At 55.1% G+C, this 14,381-nt stretch overlaps 7 protein-coding genes across 7 annotated transcripts; 3 read left to right on the forward strand and 4 right to left on the reverse strand.

Annotated features, from left to right (window-relative positions):
* Positions 1-210: 210 nt before the first annotated feature.
* PHYSODRAFT_327483 (hypothetical protein) lies at positions 211-795 on the forward strand (the record flags this gene model as incomplete). Its single annotated transcript, XM_009523603.1, has 1 exon — positions 211-795. One exon carries the CDS (start codon positions 211-213, stop codon positions 793-795), a length of 585 nt encoding a protein of 194 aa, XP_009521898.1.
* Positions 796-1,178: 383 nt separating this feature from the next.
* PHYSODRAFT_495928 (hypothetical protein) lies at positions 1,179-3,074 on the reverse strand (the record flags this gene model as incomplete). The annotated part of the gene is made up of 2 exons (XM_009523604.1): positions 1,179-1,403; positions 1,488-3,074. 2 exons carry the CDS (start codon positions 3,072-3,074, stop codon positions 1,179-1,181), a joined length of 1,812 nt encoding a protein of 603 aa, XP_009521899.1.
* Positions 3,075-3,186: 112 nt separating this feature from the next.
* On the forward strand, positions 3,187-4,100 carry PHYSODRAFT_285249 (hypothetical protein; the record flags this gene model as incomplete). The annotated part of the gene is made up of 2 exons (XM_009523605.1): positions 3,187-3,815; positions 3,895-4,100. Coding segments are annotated over 2 exons (835 nt in total), but the record flags the coding sequence as incomplete, so codon positions are not given.
* Positions 4,101-5,123: 1,023 nt separating this feature from the next.
* Positions 5,124-5,633, reverse strand: PHYSODRAFT_297832 (hypothetical protein; the record flags this gene model as incomplete). The annotated part of the gene is made up of 1 exon (XM_009523606.1): positions 5,124-5,633. One exon carries the CDS (start codon positions 5,631-5,633, stop codon positions 5,124-5,126), a length of 510 nt encoding a protein of 169 aa, XP_009521901.1.
* A 2,096-nt stretch (positions 5,634-7,729) lies between these two features.
* Positions 7,730-8,501, forward strand: PHYSODRAFT_285250 (hypothetical protein; the record flags this gene model as incomplete). The annotated part of the gene is given in 8 exon segments (XM_009523607.1): positions 7,730-7,747; positions 7,766-7,822; positions 7,877-7,969; positions 8,002-8,117; positions 8,181-8,221; positions 8,235-8,260; positions 8,278-8,373; positions 8,440-8,501. Coding segments are annotated over 6 exon segments (307 nt in total), but the record flags the coding sequence as incomplete, so codon positions are not given.
* A 375-nt stretch (positions 8,502-8,876) lies between these two features.
* Positions 8,877-9,548, reverse strand: PHYSODRAFT_297834 (hypothetical protein; the record flags this gene model as incomplete). The annotated part of the gene is made up of 1 exon (XM_009523608.1): positions 8,877-9,548. The coding sequence occupies one exon, from the start codon at positions 9,546-9,548 to the stop codon at positions 8,877-8,879; it is 672 nt and encodes a 223-aa protein (XP_009521903.1).
* A 1,458-nt stretch (positions 9,549-11,006) lies between these two features.
* PHYSODRAFT_312530 (hypothetical protein) lies at positions 11,007-14,371 on the reverse strand (the record flags this gene model as incomplete). Its single annotated transcript, XM_009523609.1, has 6 exons — positions 11,007-11,804; positions 11,881-11,964; positions 12,036-12,129; positions 12,200-12,992; positions 13,119-13,944; positions 14,369-14,371. 6 exons carry the CDS (start codon positions 14,369-14,371, stop codon positions 11,007-11,009), a joined length of 2,598 nt encoding a protein of 865 aa, XP_009521904.1.
* Positions 14,372-14,381: the final 10 nt, after the last annotated feature.

Genomic DNA, 14,381 nt, shown 5'->3' on the forward strand with positions numbered 1-14,381 from the left:
ATTTGGTACCGTACAAATCGGCGGCAAAAAGTAAAAAACAAAAAAACATTTTCAGAGGCTCCATGATGCCGCAGTTGCAATGGACCCCAAAGCGGAAACGGAGAACGGATGAGGAACTGGCGCAGATGGCGGCGCACGATGCCGCTGAGAAGCGTGCTTGGGACGCCAGTCAGAGACCGCAAGTGATGCCACCGGTGGCAAGGACGAAGTATGCCGAAGAAGCAGAAGACGAAGGCGGCACCATTTAACGATAAGTTGAAGGGACTGTACCATTTTGTGTCTGCCACCGAGAAAGTTGTTGAATTGCTGGAAAGCAGATCGTGTAAACCGGTGCACAAAGCCTCAGCGGCAGCGTTCCGGGGCGGTGGACTCGTGACAAACAAGGTGCTGGAGCTGGTTCAAAGCGGTGGGAGTATCGACGAGTCCACCGCTTGTCTGTATCGAGACACCTCCGCTCGGTTGGGGACACTCCTGTCGGACGGGCGAGCGGTTAGCAAGTTGCAGTTGAAGGCCGTGATGAAGCTGATGGACGGGCTTGGCAAGGTGGCCCAGGTATCCAGCGCTAGGACGGATCTCCCGCTAACTCTGTCGGACACAGTGTTAATGTCTACTTGGCTGGACTTTAAAACCTACGTCGATGGACACGGCGACGACAGGTTACTCATGATGCAACAGTATGTGAAGACTTTCCAGAGCCAGCAGAGACGAGGCCCGTTGAAGACCCTTCTGGAGGACTATGAAGAGGAAATGCGGTCGTTTCGGGGGCGACGCGCGTGGAGCTTCCCCTCGTTCTGACGAGATTTGCCGAGGTTGGAGAAGTGCTTGCAGACTGGATCGGGAGCTCAACCTCACTGAGCGCGAGCGAGTCCAAGAGAATGAAATCGATGTTCCGAGAACTCAAGAAGTTCGACGCTCAATACCCTGATTGCGTCCCGCCATTTCTGTATCAGTACGTGCTTGATGTCATGTGTAGATTGTGTTTGAATCCTATTCCTAACAAACGGCCAATGCTGTGCGTCTTTGTGGTAGGAATGCAAGACTGCAAGACAGTTTGTGCCGATCCCAGCGGAAGTACGAGAAGGAAATGCGACTACTGGACAAAGTTCAGCACTGGTAGCTACGCGATCGAAGAATTCCGTTTAGTACCGACGTCATTCTTCAATTTAACACACACTTCACTACTGCTTCATAGCTACACTTGAATCGTGTAGCCATATTGTAACATCCTCGTCACGTCTAATGCGCTGCAGGGAAGACTCTCGACACCAATCGTTGAATCGATAGTCCCACGTGGGGACTTGTAAGCTGCAGCCGACGAACCTGTCCGGATAATTAGTAAATAGCCACTGGCTGAGTTCCCGACTGGTGCGGTTGAACATGGTGTTTGCCTCAAACACGGGGACCTCGACTCCTTTCGAGTGCAAGAACTTCACAGCATCAAATCGGCCGTGCTGGATGGCCTTCATTATGGCGAGGTGGGGGTCGACTTCACTTCGATTCTCGTACAGCCAAATGACTGCTTCCAGGTTACCAGAGACCGCCACCTTCGACAGAGTAGCTGGGTCGCACCCTTCGTCTCGATTTGCGTGTAGCCACTTCACCACGTCCATGTGACCCCTGGCTGCAGCAGCAGTCATGGCTTCAGCCGTGCAACCTTCGGTTCGATTCGCATCCAGCCACTGCACAACGTCTAAATGGCCGTGAGTGGCAGCAAAATCCATAGCCCACGCGGTGCACCCTTCCTGTCTGTTCGCATCGAGCCATTTCACGACGTCCAGATGGCCAGCCCTCGCTGCAGCATCCATCGCGATCGTTGTGCAGCCTTCTACGCGATGAGAGTGTAGCCATTTCACAATTTCCAAGTGACCTTCACGAGCAGCGCCATCCATGGCCTTGGACGTGCACCCTTCACTGCGCTGTTCGTGGAGCCACTGAACGACTTCGAGGTGTCCGTTTTCAGCAGCCATGTCCATCGCCAGCTCTGTGCACCCTTCACTTCGATGCTCGTGGAGCCACTGCACGACGTCGAGATGACCGTGGCCAGCAGCCCAAGACATGGCCTTGGAGCTGCAGCCCTCGTCGCGGTTAGCATGAAGCCACTTCACCACATCGAGATGACCGTTCTTAGCGGCACTGTCCATCGTCCAGACGTCACCTCGCTCGCAGTTCAAGTCGTGGAGCCACTTCACAGTGTCTAGATGTCCGTTTTCGGCTGCTCGTCTCATAGCCCCCAGTGTCAAAGGAAGATGCACCTCATCGTGAAGCCACTTCACAACATCCAAGTGCCCATTTGCAGCTGCAGCCACGAGTGTTGACGGTCGCGGCTCTCCTAGACCCTGGGAGTACGCGTACTTCAAGAAGGACAGCGCGCCATTGGCAGCAGCTCCGTCCCACTTGATGTGACGCACTGCGAGCTCGCAATTCACAAGGATCCACCACGCAGTCTCCCAATGCCCCTCCTTCTGGGCGAGCACCAGCGCGTCCTCCGCTCGTGCATGGCATTCATTAACCAACCAACGCACGGCCGATAGATTCCCCGTCTTGGCCGCGGACTGCATCACCAGCTTCAGACACTCCGGACGAGGCGGCGAGTGCTTCTGCAGCCACTTGACCACCTCCGCATGTCCGTAGTCCAGCGCCCCGCACATCTCGATGCAGTTCCAGTAGATCCGCTCGCGATGGAACGTGTGCAGCCACTGGAGGATCTCCACGTGCCCATTCGCCGCCGCTGCGTACACCGCCGCACTCAGCCGGTCGTCAGGGAGGCAGCTCTCCACCAACCACCGAAGTGCCGGTAGATCCCCTCTACCAGCAACGAACCACGACGTAGCATTGAGCATCCAGCGGCGGTAGAACGGGTCGATCGTCTCGGCCGGTTGCCGCGCAGCGATGTACCGCATCAGCCTCAGACTGCCCGTGCGCTTGTAGCTGCGTGCCAGCGTCCATTTCGACGAGAAAGGGTCCAAAAAGGCGTCCAAAAGTCTCGCAACATGGGGAAGATCGTCGTCACCCAAGCAGAACCGAGCAACGAGTCGTGCAGCGGTGAGCAGCGGGAGGTCCTCGACACTATCCATATGTCGCCAAGGTCAGGTGAGATGGCTACGCACTGTTTTTCAGCCAATGAGCAGCGAGCATTGACCAGCTCCGTTAGCACACGTCACATATTCTGAGAACCGAAGGTAGGTCGATGCTGGGGTCGCCGGGCATCGCTTCGAGCGGCGTGGGCGTGGGCGTCGTCGGAGCAGGAACAGGAACAGGAACAGGAACAGGAACAGGAACAGGAGGAGGAGGAGGCAGTGGCGGCTGGAAGGAGCACCTGCTGGACGAGGTGCCCGTGGCCGCCGAGGACGTGGGCGACGCCGTGACGTGCCTGCTGCACACGATCCTCTTCACGCGCGCGCCGGGGCCCGTGCGGCCGAGCGAGGCCACGTGCCAGGCCTTCCCCAACATCACGTACGCGCTGTGCGCCGTGGGGGACGTGAGTCGCAAGGTGGACCAGGCCGTGCGCAGCTTCGAGGAGGCGGTGGCGCAGCTGGGCGGCAGTCTGGCCTCGGCGGGCAGCAGCTACGTGCTGGGGGGCGGCAGCAGCGTCATGACGCCGTACGGCCAGCCGGCCTCTGTGCACTCCATAGGAGGCGTCGGCAGCAGCAGCAGCAGCAACGTGCGCGGCGCCAACAGTGGCTGCATCGTGGTCACGTTCTTCGAGCGCAAGGTGAAGAAGGCGCTGTTCGGCCTCATGTCCAACGAGGAGAAGGCCGTGTTCGAGAAGTGGATCCTACCCGTCACGGTCACGTCGTCGCCCGCTGCGTCACAAGGTGCGGCGACTTTTGGCCCTTGTAGAAGGGAAAGAGAGATGTACTGACGCTACTGTTGTGGCTGCTGCTGCTGTTGCAGAGGAGCGGGAGCTGTGTGCGGGGGAGACGGAGGCGGCGCTGCAGAACGCGCTGCTGCACATTCTGACGGCGGTGCAGAGCATCGAGCACATCCCGATCGCCATGTACGACTTCGAGATCAGGACGTACAATACTCTGGAAGAGGCGCAGGTCGGCAGCAGCTACGGCGGCGGACTGGGCAGTGCCAGCGTGCGGCTCATGCCGTAGCCGGCTGATGATGTTTTACCACGTAGAGTATCACTTTCATGTATTTACCATTTATCGCAAAGGTGTGGTGGTAGCTGTCGCTACAAGGAAGCTGCTTTGACAGCAGCACAGACGTGGGAAGAATACAGCTAATCGCAAAACAAACGAACCTGTTGTATTGCCTCAGTTTGTTCGAATAGAGCAGTTGTCCATGAGTTACTCTGTAACAATACTCATTAGTATTTGCAGGGGCTACCGGTGCGGCAACTGGACTCGCAGCACTCATCGAAGTAGCGCTGACCATCGCAGCACTTCGAGCCGTCCATGTTCTTGGCGTTGAATGTATCACCGCAGTGCTGTGGCTGGCAGTACTGCTGTGCGTCGACTGACGTCAAAGCAGCAGCAGCGATGACACTGAGCAGGGCCGTCACGCAAAACTTGGTGTTCATTTTCGTTTCATGAGCGCTGCGTAGTAGAGCAGGGTGGAGAGAGGGAATGCGCTTGGGTTGCAAAATGCAGAATGAGCTTGGGTTCACAGTGCCATTCCCGGGCTGTTGAGGTGATGTAGCGAACGGCATAAGTAAACGATTATGGTGCATTGATCTTCCGATCCATACCCTCATCACGGTGCAAAACAAAAACACATGAACGGCTGAGTGCTACCAACACTTAAGTACTTCGTACGAGATTACGAACCACAACACTACTCATTCCTCGGATAATCTATTCTGCTGTGCAGTTCGCAAGCGTGCGTACAACTACCCAACCAAAGCGAACGCATAAGCTCCCACAGCTTCTTACGTCTCATCATCCGTGTCGGTCATCTCGCTGTCGTAAGATACCTACGGGCAGAAATGGGTGGACAAAACAGTTTTCGTCAGCTTTTCCTGCTCTTTGGCACGAGTACGGGATGCTTACCAGCACCGCAGTAGCAGTCATCTCATTCAACCCGTCTCGAAGATCATCCTGAAGCACAGCAATGGTTGACGCCATACCCTCCAACTCTTCCAGTCGATCAACTCGATTTGTTGGGTGGGTAGCTGCTTAGTCTCTGGCAGCACAAAGAGACCGACGATAACGCCGCACGACCACCACAAGCTGCCGCATGAACAATTTGATCCCTCTCAAGAGCTGCGGCAACTCATTGCTGCCGGATTCGAATTGTGGAAGCCGAATATTCGGTGCTGCAAGTGGTACAGACGAAGACGAGTAGGTCCTCATCCACTGCACGACGTCCTGGATTTCGCGATTGAGATCTTGTCGAGATTCATGAACATCAGTCGTCAGTGCTCGGATTTCATCCGATTTCCCTGGGTCTGGCCACGATGAATGAGCAGCGTCCTTAATCGACCTCCACCGACGGTTCACCACGGTAACGAAATCCAGCATATTCAGCTTCACTTCCTTCAGTAATTGGACCCCGAACTCGCCAGCATCACGCGTCCGCGGCTCACTCCCGTCTGTCCTTCCGGACTCGACACTTCCCACTTCAGTACGAGAACCACTCACTGTCACCATCACACTTGAATCCCACAATAATTGTGTGAGCCACATCAAGAACTCAGATGTGAATTTCAGCACCAAAACTTCAACGTACTGCAGCGCGATTCACGAATAGTTGTGGAATGGGATTGTTGCTCTACTAAGTGCCCGTGTTGTCTAATACACACCCGTACGAAACGCGGGACGACGAGAATGTTCGGAAGTCTATTGTGCCAATTTCGACTTATGACTTGACTGTGAGCGAGGTCGCGTCCGATTTTTCTGTGAAAATCATTTTGAGCAAGCGCGCTTTGGCAGGGCCAACATGGATCTTCACGATGCGTGTCTCCGGGGGGATGCTACCAACGTGGAGAGACTGCTGAAGACTGGTATCGACGTGGAAGCGAGGAATGCTAGCGGCTGGACTCCGTTAATTGCAGCCGCGTACTTCGGCCACAATGTTATTGTAAAGGTGCTGCTGCGTCACGCAGCAAACGTCGATGCGCGGACACCAAACGGCTCGACGCCCTTGAAACTGGCAGCCGATGGAGGCCATGAAGACATTGCCCGGATGCTGCTAGAAGCTGGGGCGGATCTTCACATCGCGAGGCACGACGACTACACGCCGCTGCTTCTCGCCTCCAAGAACCGTCTCACAGCGGTGCTGAAGCTCCTTCTTGACTACAACCCGCAGATTGACGTGCGATCGCGGGATGGAATTACCGCGCTCGGTTTTGCCCGCATGTTGGGAAATTTAGAGAGTGTGGCTCTACTTCTCGCACGCGGCGCTATGGCGAACGTAGCGGACAACGACGGCTGGAGCCCGCTCATGGCCGCAGCGCTCAATGGACGACACGAGGATGTTGTTCGACTTCTTCTGCAATGGGGCGCAGACATCAACGCCAAGGGGCCTCGACAAGCCACAGCGCTGCGAATTGCGGCTGAAAGGGGGCATTTGCGAGTTGTACAGGACCTACTGGACGCTGGAGCGTCAATGGATGAGCCTAGTGACGACGGCACCACTCCACTATACATCGCCGCCAAGCAAAGATACGGCAAGATCGTGCAGCTCTTGATCAACAGAGGGGCCGACCCGAACCGACAATCCCAAACGGGCTGCACACCGTTGATCATGGCGGCCATGTACAACCACGTCGAGCCGCTCCGGATTCTGCTGGACACTGACGCGGACGTAGATTTAGAGGACTTTGGAGGCTGGACAGTGCTGTCCATGGCGTATTTCAGCGGATCCTGAGCTCGTTCAGTTGATTCTGGAGAGAAGACCCGCGTCAATGATCGACCCAACCCTGTAAATCAGCACCATCCAAGCACACGCAATAATGTGAGGTACTGTACCTGAGGCTCAGGTACAACAAGAGCATTACGATTGATTTTGGTCACGCTGTTCCCTTGTTGTAAACTGCCACGAATTGTCCTTTTGAGTGGATTTAGTCCCGCTGCTCCGAAGTGCAGAGCGGTCGTGGACTCCAAAACTGCTGCAGGCTACACCACCAGCAACTACCCCCGAGACGACACCCATGACCAAGGTTTCGCTTGCCATTTCGCGCTTGAAAGTGAGCGCTCGCTGGTCTGTCTCCTGCTCCTTCGTCGTTGGCTTGGTCTGCGCGTTTGTTCTTGCTGCAATCTTCGGTGCAGGCATGATGGCTCGGCGAAAAGTAAGCGCGGTGTGTCGAAGAACTCCAAACTTGAAATGACTGACCCACAACTTGTGCACTGTGCCACAAGTTGTGGGTCAGTCATTTCAGAACAGGTTGCACAAGGTGCCTACTTGTGGACCGCATCGGCTTGATTTTGTTCAGAAGGCCAAGGATTGGAAGTTGAAGTGGTCCTTCCCAAACCACGGTGGACATGTACCTCCAGTGCCTGTTCTTGTTTAGATCGACGCCGCCGACGTCGAGAACGCTGGGATGACACTACTTCTCGGCCACTGTGTACTCGGGCGGCTTTTCGCTCACTACCGCGTATCCGGTTCTTAGCAGCATGAGAGGGATAACTAGTTGTAGACCTCTTGGTCAAACAGACCTCTTGGTCAAGCTGAGATTACGCAATGCATATATAACTGAATACACGTCATGCCACCTTCGATGCACCACTTGCTCCCGAGAGCACCACGAGCTCTGAGAGTACACCACTAAAGCTGAAATCACGACTAAGTCCGAGAGCAGGAGAGGTCTGAGAGCAGCGATCACCAGGAGCAGCACGAGCTCCAAGTGCGCCACGAACTACATGAGCAGCACGAGCCCTAAGTGCGCCATGAGCTTCGAGGGCAGCACGAGCTCTGAGTGTACCACTAGCTCCGAGTGCGACATGAGCTACACAAGAACCACCGAGGCCACGAGCACTACAAGCTCCAAGAGCATCACACGCCCCGTGAGCACCAACAAGTCCGCGAGAACCAATCCGCGAGTACCACTGAGACCGCGAGCACGACCGAGCCCATGGCCACCACCAGCTACATGAGCCCCACCAGCTCCGAGTGTACCTTGATCTCCCAGAGTCCGAGAGCACCGACGAGTTCGCGAGCACCACAGAGTCCACGAGCACCACCGAGTTCACACCCACGATCATCTCCATGAGCCTCTCCAGCTCTGTGTACACCACGAGTGAGCTTCGAGATCACCACGAGCACCACTGAGTACGAGAGCATCACTGCGTCCGCGAGTGCCACCGAGTCCACGAGCACTACGACCCCACCAGCGTCACCAACTCCACGAGCACCACCACGTCCGCGAGCCCCGCAAAAACGCCAGCTCCGAACGCATCACCAGCTATATGAGCACTACCAGCGAGTCTGCGAGCACCAACAAGAACATGAGCGCCACGAGCCCACGAGCACACCAACAATAAAGCCACCCACCATCTCCTCGAGCGCCACCGAGTCTGCGAGTCCGCGAGTGTCCCCACTGTGTGAGCCGCCTCCTCGTCCTTGCTGTGGTCTGTCCCTTCCTATTTTCTTTTTCAGCCAATCCCAGCTTCGGGACCAAGTTACTGGGGGTACGAATATCCAACTATAGTTTATCCAAGTGTACACGAGCCGCCAAATGTAACCACTATCTTCGGCCGCGTTTTGATGCTGTGCAGGGGCCGAAGTTAAGGCGAAGATAGGCGATACAGCACTTCACTACTGTCGCAATCGCCAGTCTAATGGCTCCCTTCACTGAAAAAGAATACGACGAATACAATCTCAACTTGACCTTCATTATCATGCAGTCGTACGAACTCTAGTCATGGTTTCGACAGTGATCGTACGTCAATTAAAGCAACACAGACACCCTGGTTTTACCTTGCCGCTGTTTACTGAAGAGCGAGTGCCGCCACGATCGCCAGCGTGAGCAACGAGCGGGTGGTAAAACGAGGTGAAATCGCGCTCGATGAAGCCGCAGTCTCTTGAGCAAGCAGACGCGTCGATGGCTCCTCTTCGTCTTCGGTCGTCGATTCCGTGCGAGCACTTTCCGACTCAAAATCGTCTTGATCGTCTGGGAAACTGGAGTCGGACGAATCGGCTTCAAAGGTGACGCTGCAAGTCGTGTAGGTGTCAGAGGCTGCACCACAGTTTAGGTAGGCGCTGGGGTCGAAGGTTCCTTGGATACAGCTCGAATCGGAGTAGGTGACTTGATACTTGGACCCAGCGACGCTTTCATTGCAGTCTTCCTCCTCGCCGTCCCCGTCAACGAACTCGATGTTGGCACAACCACAGTCCGCTGGAATGGCGTAGCGAAGTTCGACCGGTGTGAGTGACGTGTCGTCTGCGCCTTCATCGGACTCCGTCTCCTCCTCGGCATCCTCCTGCTCATGGTTGATTGGAGTCTTGTGTGCAAGCCGGAATAGTTGCTCGCAGTTAAATGTACCTTGGGGAAACCTTCCAAACCGGTCAACAGGCACGTTGATTCTGTGCCCATTGCACAGAATAGTTTTGGTAGTGGCTCGGTTGGCCAACGTCTTGACACTTACGTGCAGCCGCAACATTGCCGAAGAACGTCGACAAATGAGCTCGAGATAGAAGAATGCGAACTGATCGCACTGAGGACCAAGTACACGTTTGGTACGATCCACTTCCACTACCTACCCGGTAGGCTTCCACCCACAAACTCGGTTTCCAACCGACGGTTGGGCAGCCTCGGACCGGTTGGCGGGGAGGAGATACTCTGATTCAACGCACGTCACGTAGTTTACCGACTTTTCTGCCATTTCTGTAGCGATAGGTTAGCTGAACTTGCGTCGCACTAGGTTTGCATCCAGTCCTGTCCTGAATCACAAAAGCAACGTCCGGGAAGTACCCAGCGGCGACAGGGCTCTTGTCTTCTAAACGTTTCGATAAAGGAGATCCAAACTGGCCCTGCACCCTGCACGTTTCGGTCGCTATGGGTTGCGCGTATCATTTCGAGAATGGATCTCCACGATGCTTGTGTATACGGGAATCAATCCGATGTGCTAAGCGCTCTGCAGAAGGGTGGCAGTGTCGACGCGGTGAATGAAGAGGGGTGGACTCCGTTGATAGTTGCTGCTAGGCTGGATCGCGAAGATGTTGCGGGCGTGTTGCTAGCCCACGGTGCCAATGTGGACGCGACGACACCAAAAGGATCGACAGCCTTGAAAGTTGCGGCGGGGAGAGGACATCTGACCGTGGCTCGAGTGCTGCTGGAGGCCGGTGCATCAGTCGATATCGCTGGTCATGACGAATTCACGCCACTGCTCATCGCCGCCAAGAAGGGGTTCGCGGGCATGGTTGTACTTCTCGTAAAGTACAAGCCAAACGTCGACGCGCGGGCTCATGAAGGCAGCACTGCATTGGGCATTGCCTGCGAGCACGGCATGATGGAGATCGCGACTACCCTGTTAAGGGCTGGAGCTTCAGTGAATGTGATGGATCATGCCGGGTGGAGTCCTCTCATTTGCGCCGCCCTCGGCGGCCACGCCGATATCGCCAATCTTCTGCTCGCACACGGTGCGAATATAGACGCTAAAGGTCCTCGACAGGCGACGGCGCTGCGAATCGCATCCGAGAAGGGGCATTTGGGCGTCGTACGTGCCCTGGTCGACGCTAAAGCTCAAATGGACGAAGCGAACGAGGACGGCACTACTCCACTCTACATCGCGGCGAGGAACGATCATGGCAGCATCGTGCAATTACTGATGAGTCGAGGCGCTGACCCTGACATCCAGTCGAACACAGGTTGCACGGCGTTAATCATGGCTGCGATGTACAACCGCTTGGAGCCACTTCGCATCTTGTTGGACCGTGGGGCGGATGTCGATTTGGAGGACAATAGCAAGTGGACGCCTCTGTCGATGGCGTACTTTAGTGGCTACCCTCAGCTCGTCCAGCTCATTCTTGAGAGGCGCCCAGCTGCAGTGAGGGATGCCCAGCTAAACACTAATACGTAGTCAATACAAAATGGCACTACCTAGTCTATAGCGGGATACTCAAGTGCGTCCTCGGAGCACATTTTCCACCAGCTCTTCTTTAAATTTGCTCCAGTGCGTGTCGCGCACAAACTGCTCGAGCAGATTCGAGCTGCGCCTTCCAACCGGGGGTCCATTATAGCGTGACACCTGTGTCAGGTCCGTCTTGTACTTCCGTTTATTCTCCATCAACGCAATGTCTTGCAAGTTGCGGTGCAGCAGCGTGCGGCTCTCGGCTGATAGCCCCTGGACGAGGTCTGCTGACGACAGGAAGATCAGTTCTGCTGTGGCCACGGACACCAAAGTCGCCTTCGCGCAGGCGATACCCCTAGGGGGTTGTTTGTCTTGTCGAGATTGGCGCGGGGGGACCCATGACGAGGAGATGCAAAAACATTCGCCACGCCGCAGCGCTGTCGCCACTGGCTCCGACGTCGACGCACCTCTGCCAGTCCCCATACAGTTGATCATGACGCTTGTCCGTCTGACCCTGCTGGTCTTCTTTCTTGCCAGAGCGAGACGTAAAAGCTCGCGTTGCTTGCGAGACACGTAGTTTTGCGGCAGAAACCCATGGAAAGCCTCGTTGACGCGTAAAAAGCTCAGCGGATCGCCGGCCGTCTCGAGTTGGGTGAAGAATGCACGCGCGCTTTGTGGTTCTGACAGAGAACCGCTAAGTGCAAATGATACGGACGTATCTGGAGGTGAGCGCAGACCTCCTGGGGAGAACTGGCAGAGCTCCCCCTCTCGCACAACGAGCAAACCGTCCACAGATTGCCCTTCACAACACACAGCCTTAGAGCCTACAACCTTGATGAACGTGGCCTACACAGAAATGAACAACGGTAAGCTGAAATAATATAGTTTTGCGCTCGACTAGAAATGTACTTCATGAACGTACCCGAAGCGCAAGGTTCCGGATTTCTGCAGAGCTGATGCCACTGAAGGCTGGGGTCATAGTCAGGAAACGAGCAGCTCGCTCTCGCTAAAAGTTGAAGAAAATTTAATGAAGTGAGACCCACTGTAACAGGCTGAAAACATACCATCATTTCTCACCTCCGCTTCATGTTGCGCTCGCTCAATTCTTTGCCACTGGTGCCACGACAAGGCTCCAATCACGCACTTCGTCGTCGTTACCGCTGAGTATGGTCTAGATGGCATTAGTACAACCCGGGTGAGCGAGTTACCAGTGCGTTTTAGCGAATTCTTGATTTCCTTACCGTGGCTCGTAAGTGAACCTTCCCTGGTGCCCGAAGACATCGCCATGCTCAAGCTCGCACAGTTCTAATTGCGATTTCTCCCACTCCGTAGTCACTAGAGATTTTGTAGTATTCCACGGCGACTCCCACGCGTCATCCTGTTCGCATCTTCCATCATCTTCAGCCAGTTTTTCGGGTTGTTGTGGTGATGGCTGAAACATTCTACCCGACGTTTTAGAGATGGAGACACGACCTTGTAAAATAAAGTAGAGAGCGCGGTCATGCCGAGCTTCAGTGTCCTCGCCCTGCTCCATGAAGATGGGCGTCCTCGCGGGTAAACGCCCTTCAGGACTTATCACGAGCTCACGACACAGCAACTTGCACACGTCCGGGTGCAATGCAGCGCACACAGTGAATCTCTTCTGCATAAAGTCGATAAAATACTGGAGGTCGCTTTCACTTCTTTCGTATGGTGACAGTCTCGCAATAGCCAAACAGCGCTGAATTGTCCAAGCGGTCAGCGCATCTTCCACTTCTTCTTCCTCCTCCTCCGGGCCATTCGCGTCATCCTGGTTGCGATCATACTCGTCGATTTCAAGTTCCTTCGGTACTTCGTCCTCATCGTCGCTGATATGTTCCTGTCTTGGGAATAATTTCTTGGGGGACGCTGCACGTTTAACAGTCTGGTACAAATGTTCTGCAGTGAACATGGCGTTTTCCTCCGCCAAGGCTGCAGATGACGCTGTCTCCGTGCATTTCTGGACTAGGACGTAATCTTGCGCCGCGTTCTCGAAGTCCCCATTCTTGCGGTATGCTGCCGCTCGCTGTCGATAGAAAGCTATGGGTGTTGATCCGATACTGGAACCTGAACATTGAGTGCTATCCGTAGCTGAAGTGGGAACACTCAGGGCGTCTTTATCTTTTGTGACAGCGATAGCACGCGAGAAGTAGTCGATGGCTTTTGGTATTTTGTCGGCGCGCATGCACAAGTTGCCCATGTTGTAGTACGCGAGCGCGTGCTGGTCCCCGGAAAGCCTCTGCACTTGTTTATAGGCAGCCAGCGCTTGGGCGTATTGTCCTGTTCTCTCCAAACACACAGCTAGGTGGAACTTCGCCTCGATTTCGCTCGGTCTCGCAGTGGATAAACGCTTGTAGAAATTGATAGCTCCGTCGTATTCGCCGTTTGCGCGAGCCTGGAAGGCTCGGATTCGTAGCCGTTCAGTAGCGTTCATCGCAGCGGTCGTGACTACCCGCGCTCGCGATAACATGGCGATAGTGTTGGTCTCGAGCACGCCGCTGGTCTTCCTCTCGCGTCCAAGGTGTCCTCGCGGCTCCACACTTCGGCCGATCAGCGGGTCCACATAGTGTTCCTGGGTCCGTTCACGTCGGATTGCCTCTTGAATGGCGACTGTGGCGGTTCTCGGAGTGAGAAGCTCCATGTTATCATGCTGGCGAAGTTCACTCTTGAGGTTTCGGCCCGTAGCAGGGCGTTTGGGCAACTTTGTGCTTTCAGTTGTGGACACTTGTCGAGCAGTTGCTGGTCGCGAAGGGTGAAGCGAGCGGTGTTGTCGGCGATTATCAATGGGGTGAGGCGTGGACGTCAAAAAGGCCCATTGCGTCGTGGCAGGGTACGATAATTCATGACGAAGGTGGCGATGCGAGTGAACGGAAGTTGACCCACGCGCAGATTTCAACGGAGTTTCGTCATGATACAACCGCGTTGATGGAAGGCCCCCGGACGAGTCGGAAGCTAAAGGAGGCCCCACCTCATGAGTCGTGCTCCGTGTTTCCTGATAGCAGACAATCGCTATTTGTTTCTCTTGGAATAGCTCTTGAATATGGCACTCGACTGGGCTCGGCTCGCTATTCTTGGTAGATAGCGATTTCGTTCTTGTAGAAAACTAACCATCCACTCAGGACTAGACAGAAAAGAGATGAAATGGCTTCCTCCCTCCCAGGAGCAGCAGTAGATGACCTCGACAACGACGAGCTGGAGAACGCAGTATTCCACGAGAAACAAATAACTGGCGAGGCGCCTTCTAAGACGATTTCGGGCTTGCTGTGCTGTCTGCGGAACCGCTGTCTTCGTGGAACTTGTGTGGTTCTTCCGTGTTTGGTCTTCTTGCTGGTGTTTGGGATTCTCCCATCGAGTACAGCTACCGGTACACGGCGCGTTTTCCTCATTTTGGCCATCGTTCCGCCC

This window comes from Phytophthora sojae, assembly GCF_000149755.1.
Source record: "Phytophthora sojae unplaced genomic scaffold PHYSOscaffold_3, whole genome shotgun sequence".
Lineage (NCBI taxonomy): Eukaryota > Oomycota > Peronosporomycetes > Peronosporales > Peronosporaceae > Phytophthora > Phytophthora sojae.